This window comes from Poecilia reticulata, unplaced genomic scaffold, assembly GCF_904066995.2.
Source record: "Poecilia reticulata unplaced genomic scaffold, P_reticulata-male-v2 Scaffold_45, whole genome shotgun sequence".
Taxonomy (NCBI): domain Eukaryota; kingdom Metazoa; phylum Chordata; class Actinopteri; order Cyprinodontiformes; family Poeciliidae; genus Poecilia; species Poecilia reticulata.
This window is the reverse complement of record NW_027675143.1, coordinates 52,146-58,730: the sequence shown is the minus strand read 5'-3', so window position 1 is coordinate 58,730 and position 6,585 is coordinate 52,146. Positions and strand designations below refer to the sequence as shown.

At 41.1% G+C, this 6,585-nt stretch overlaps 1 protein-coding gene across 1 annotated transcript; it reads right to left on the bottom strand.

The window, feature by feature from the left end:
* Window positions 1-2,372: 2,372 nt before the first annotated feature.
* Window positions 2,373-5,609, bottom strand: LOC145550431 (fez family zinc finger protein 1-like). Its single transcript, XM_081604381.1, has 3 exons — window positions 4,812-5,609; window positions 3,870-4,004; window positions 2,373-2,384 (listed from the first exon to the last, which is right to left on the bottom strand). Exons 1-3 carry the CDS (start codon window positions 5,607-5,609, stop codon window positions 2,373-2,375), a joined length of 945 nt encoding a protein of 314 aa, XP_081460507.1.
* Window positions 5,610-6,585: the final 976 nt, after the last annotated feature.

The following is a 6,585-nucleotide window of genomic DNA, read 5'->3' as shown; positions in this document are numbered from 1 at the left end:
TTGGGACTTTCCACAGACAGTGAGACATAGTGGGAAGGTTCTAAAAAGACGCAGCCCTGCCCCGAAGGCTGCCCTACGTTGAGAGGGCTTAAAAGGTGGAGCTCAGGAGAAGAACGGGGTTCTTCGTCCGCGGCACAGAAGAGGAGCCAACAAGAGGAAGCAGGCTAAAGACCAGCAGAGGACTACACCCCGGGACCGAGGGAAGCTCCAAGACTTCACGCCGCCTAGAAGGGACGAGTTCCACCAGCCACCGACCCTGGTTCCAGATCCGACCAACTCCTCTGCCTCTACCCAACGCTCTCAATTCAGTTGCAGCCGACTTGGAAAAGAGACGGAGGTCATTTAAAGACCAAGATTCTGCACGTTATAAGAACAACGTACGGTTTTGCTCCGCTTCTCTTCAGAAAAGAGGACTTTGCTCCGGCTGGACAAAGACTCTGACCAAGGACATCTAAAGATTACAGCTGCCGAGACCAAAAACCATTGGGTATGAGTTAACCAGCTTCCCTCAAAGCCTGGTCCTAATCCTATTTTAGGATTAATCACATCCTAAGATAGGATGTGATTAATCCTAGTTTGATTATATTATATTTTTACCTTTTTTATAACCTTTGGGAATTTAACCTGTTGTCATATGCCCCTGCTAAAGCTTGCTTAATAAAATTGTATTCTAAAATTCTAATGAGAATTGTGAACAGTGAGTTTAATTGTGTCAGTCTTAATTATTGTTGGTTCTCCTAAATATGGTAAAGTTAATATACATGATTCTAGAGACAGGGTGGCTTTGTGTTTTCCTCTGGTGAGTGTTAAAATAATGACCCTGGGACTTGAATCTAAGTCACTAAGCTTAATCTAGCTATTAATAAGTGCTGTTATATTAGGAAAGGAGCTACAGTTAACAGGAGTGGTTGTAGGGGTTATGCAGCTGTGAGGGCTACTCAGCTGATTGTTCCTCAACTGAAAAGGGTCATAACTTCTGGATCAAAGGTAGTCAGAGCTAGACGAGTCCTTTCCAACCTCAGTTTAAACAGATAATTCTCCTCAAACTATCTCTAGGGTAAGACCCGAGTTTTGGGGATTTTCCGGGCCTGTTAGACAGAGAACTGGGCAGTAGTGAGTCCAAAGAGTTGTGAGGAGTAGGCGGGGCTTACTATTGGGAAGTAACAAACAATATTCATTGACCGAATCAGCAAATATGAACTTATGAAACTATTGAAACCTTCAAGAATCGTATGTTGTGTAAGATATTTTAAAAATGAATATTGAAATCATACACATGAATTTCTTTATTTGACTGTTATCTCTAAAATATGTTACTTTTTTATGTTGAACACCAGACACATCTCACCTCTTTCCCACAGTTTTCCACTTAGTTCCACGACTGCTGTGGATTTTATAGTCAATGTTAAAAGCCAGCAGAAAGTCTGAAGCGATGGAGGAAATTTACGTCAATATGGAGTCTGCTAGACAAACTGCATCTATTCACACATGTAAGGATAATGTTACAGAGAAATCTAGTGTGTATTTTGCTAAGGTTCAGGTTTTTGTCAAGGTTCGAGCAGCTTCAAAGAGAGTCTCTGCCTCTGTGTGGCTTTGGGAATCCTGAATGTTTTACTTTTGGCCGAACTCATCGCCATCACTGTACGCAGTGAGTTTCGTTCTAGTCATCTTTTAAGGATGAGTAAATTTTAAGTGTAAATTTTATGTTTCTGTAATAAAAAATGTCATCGGCTCTTTTGAAATCAAACTGACCAAATAGCAACGGTTTGGAAAGCATAAAGCTTGGTGACTCAAAGTGTTGCAGAGGTGAATCATTACACTGTGTTACATGTGTTTGATTCATTTTCAACAATGGATGCATTTGCAAACATTTAGGTTAGCATGTCTTTAACATCTCCTCTTTTTCACACTATCTACCCAACGATTTATTGTTTAGTGTTACCTCAGTTCAAGTTCTACAGCCATAACCAAAATCATGAAACAACTTTATAAGTCTTAAGTGAAAATATGATATGACTTCTTTTTTTTAATGCAAACATGCTTGTTGATTTTTTTCCCATATTTTTCTGACATTAGTAACTTTCTGACTGAGCAGAACAGCGACAGCAAGTTTCCCTCCACCAACGCTAACTTCACTGAAAAGACTCCACGAAACGAAGACACTTTAAGGTGTGTCAAAACTTTGAAAAAATTTGGATCTCATTAACATGTCTAAAACTTTTCCCCTCTGAATTGTGGAGTATAACTAATAACTTTTTTTGTGGCTAAATGAATATAATGTAAATGAACAACTTTTATTTTAATTTATTAAGTACCTTATCATTTGTGTGCTCTAAAAACAACAATGTAAAAGAAACAAAACTTTGTTCCTGTTAATCCGGGGCCTGCAGAAGAAGAAAGGAGCAGATCCAGTAGAGATCGATGATCAGGATTTGTGTTCAGTGTGATATTATTTAGCAAAAATAATGTAGCTTATAAGCATGGTGTTACATAAAACCTAAAGATAAAATGTACACTTGTGACTTATAAAGTGACAATTTTACCGGTTGTACTCGGTGTTTTTCTTTCTTGTTAAAACTCTGACATGAACAAACGTTGGAGGATGGTTGTGGGGAGGATCGGTTCAGCATGAGGCATTCTGATTGTGTCTTAATGTGACTTTTACTACGAGACTTTATGGAACTCCATTTGTGTCAAGTAATAAATAAACAAAGAAAGAAGGCAGTAAACGTACATGTTGGTTCCACAATGTTCCCCCTGAAAATATGGATAAAATCAGACATTACATGATAAAAGTAAAACAGTCTGCAGTTATATTCTAAGCAGTGAGATTTCATGTCTTCCAGACTCTGTCTGAAGTCGACATATGTCGGTTTCTGACTCGCTTTTTCTTTGTGATCTGACATACATAATAGGAAGGATAGAGTTACCAGATTGAAAAAGAAAATGAACCAGATTTTGGTCCCAGGCAGTATATTTGACCGTGGCATATTTACCAGATAGTATATGAAGTGTTGATCATGTGTTAGGACTGCACATTGTCCCACCAGCTTTTCTATTAAGAGATAAGTTTATGTTTAAAAAACAAAATTAATCAGGATATGATTTAACTGTTGAAAAGTGACATTTAAACAAAATGCAATAACTTTTTTTTACCAAACAAAAGACTCACTCTGCTCTTTGAATTCTGATGTACGGCCAAAGTTTTTTTTTAACAAAACTGCGATTGCAAATCTTCACTAACGCAGTGCGCTAAGGATTCCTGGCTTGGAGCGGAAAACAGATCACCGGTCACATATTTTATCCTGCTCATCTTGAAACTTTCTGATGCTTGGAGAGAGAGAGAAAAAAACACAGTCTGCAGTTAGCGCAAGCATTTATTTAAGCAATAGTTGCTGCTATGGGTCAGATGCTCGAACATCTGGACCCCATTTCCAGAGAACCTGCCTTGACCATCACCTGTCAAATTTGATTGACATAAGGGTGTACCTATTCTCTCTCTCCCCTCCTGTTTCTTTAAAACTTTGAAATAATGTGTAATTCAGTAAGATCTTTCTCAAAATAAATTTCTGCGAACGTGGGTTTTCTGGCTCAATCTGGAAAAATGTTATGAAAAAATAAAACACATTTTTAAAGTTGATCGGTGGTCAAATGTTATTCAACCATTTTAGAACAAACTAATTGTGATTTGTATTTCTACTTAAAATAATAAACAGACCAGCAAACAATTTTCTAAAAAGACAAATCAATCAATTAATAAACAGGCTTAATAATTTTGATTCAAAGCATTTTGCAGAATTAAAACATGAAACCAAAGAAGTCCCAGATGCAGCGCATGTAGCCTACCGAGAAGCACTCCTCGATCTCACCTTTGTGTGGATGATCTTGTGTCGGCACAGAGTGCTGGACTGACGGAACCCTTTCCCGCAAACTTTACAGATGAACGGCCGCGCGCCAGTGTGCACAGGCATGTGCCGGGTCAGCTTGTAGTGCGCGTTAAACACCTGAGAGTGGAAAAATAAACAGAAATGAGAAAAGGAACAAAGACTTAGATCAAATGACACCTACTGCTTTATTATTATTATTATTATTATTATTATTATTATTATTATTATTATTATTATTAATAATATATACTTTTTTGATTGTGATTCATCAATTTTCAAAAAAGAAACAAAACAAACCAACCCCCGACCCCCAAAAAGCAATCTAGTATCCCCTTGATTCTGAATGACCACATCCACTTCAGTGAAAATGAATCTCATTAACGCAGCAAATAACAGGAGTTTGTTTAGGGTTCCTAGCTCCCATCAGATAAAACGCCGCAGCGAGTCGATCCTTCGTGTTATTTTCTTTTAACAAAAATCTGGAATTGCTGAATTTTTAAAATGGCAAAACATACATAGATATAGTAATCATTTTTCCGCTTCTTATCTATTGGGCCTTTATTTTCCCATTCGAACAGCAAGCAGAAACATAAATTGTCTATCCAACAGAAAAAAACTAAAAAAGAAAAAAACAGAGGTGAAAAGCAAGTAATACTTTAGGGTCCATTTTATTAATTTGTTTCTTTATTTACAAATTTAATTTCCTTTCCTTTTTGAAATTTCCTTCCTTTTTTGAGTGTGTCCAAATTTAAATGTTGAAAAGTAAAGGCATTATATATGTTTTGGTAAACCAGTCATAGCAATCAAACTTTTGCCATATTTAGACAGAAATAATCTTTAAAAAAATGTAAAAGGCGATAAAAGCCCTCTGCAGTCTGACACCACTCCTGCAGGCTGCTGGAAGTAGCCCCAGCTCCGGCTCACCTTTCTGCAGACCTGGCAGGTGAACACTTTGGGTTTGCTGGCGTAACAGGAGCCGCTCAGTCGGGCCGCTGCTGCCGGTGAACCTTTAAACATCTTGTCCTTGAGCATTTGATCACTTTCTTTCATGTAGTGCTGGATCTGGCTGGGAGAGAGCTGCTTGAAGGCCTGCATTCTGGACACCGAGTTGCGCTCCCCGCCCTGCTGTTTGATCTTTTCCACGATGAGGGCATTGTGTCCGGTGGTGAGAAGGTACGAGGCCATCGGGTGCAGGTTAACCAGGCCGGCGGGCGGGGCGCAGGCCCCTCCATTGCCAGTGCAGTTCAGGTAGCACATGGTGCTCATGGTGGAGAGGGAGGACTGGTTCACCACCCGCGGTCTGAAAAATTTGTACTGACCTGTGCTTTGGTTCACAACGGAGTCTTCCTGCTGGGTTCGGTAATTCAAGCAGAATCCCAAAATATCTACAGGTGCCGGCAGGTGAGAGCCATCCAAGTGGCCCAGATCCAGCCCGCTGACGCTGAGTCGGTGGCCCGCCTCATACCCGAGCGGTACCAGTGGGATCATGCAGTGCAGTGAGGACGGACACACGTTGGGATTCCCCACGGGAGAGGTCTGGAACCAGGTGCTGAGCGGTATCGACTTAGGTTTGGGTGTCCTGGCCATAATCCGGTCGATGGAGAAAGTGAGAGGTTTGGTGCTGCCGCCGGAGGTGAGCATGTCTGAGCCCATGGACTGGCTCCCGGTGGCCGGGGGGGCAACGAGGATGCCCACTGGGCAGCAGATAGAACCGTCCATCATGTTCGCATCAGCCGCAAAAAGACAACAAAGAAGTGGAAAGAGCAAGGAGTTGGCGCTGCTCCTTAGCGGCCTGCAGGAAAGCCTTTGTTTTCACGCTTAATGATGGCAAAGCGGGCGGCCGCAGCTCGCTCGATAGCTACGTGTGGAGTGTCGAGACCCGCTGATCGTTACCGACCTGGAAGGACAGGGGAAAAGTAAATCATTTGCTCAGTTCTTCTCCAGCTATTCTGAGTTCCGTGTCTCTGCAGGAGGAAGAGGAAGAGGAAGAGGAAGAGGAGGAGGAGGCTGGCACAAATTCTGTTCAACTGAAGGGAATTTGATAAATCCCAGGTCCACTTGTGGCTGCACATGACAGCATTTTAATATGGTTGTGGTCACGAGGTCACGAGCTGTCAACTTTCACATCACATCAGGACTCTTCAAATGCTCGAGTTTCAGACGTGACGAGCTGGGAGTGCGTGGACCTGGGCAATCTAACGGTTCCAGCAGAAAATGGATTTCAAGTGATGTACTCTGTGACGATTTTGAATCCAAGTTTCTCCGCTGTCTTTTACTGGAAGCACTGTGGCTTCAAACGCAAGAACTTTTTATCCCCCAGTCCATCACAGAGGTGGCGTCTTCATGAAGAGTGTAGCTATGACAAATTCATAACCACAGCATGTTGAAGCTGAAAGGTTTTACTGTTTTCTGTCAAACTCCCCTGGAGTACAGCCATGACACACTTTCTCCTATTCTTTCAATGTATTTTTCTCTTGTGCTCTGTTTCTGTCTCTTTCTATGCATTCTGCTTGTCTACTTTTCTGTATCTCTTCTACTGGTTTTACTATCTTTTACTGGTTTTAATATCTAATAGCTTGTGTGCTTTTCTCTATGCCTTCCACTTCTACTGGTTTTACTATCATTTAGCTTGTCTACTTTTCAGCATCCTTTCTACTTCTACTGGTTTTACTACCCTAACCCTTGCCCTAATTCAAAT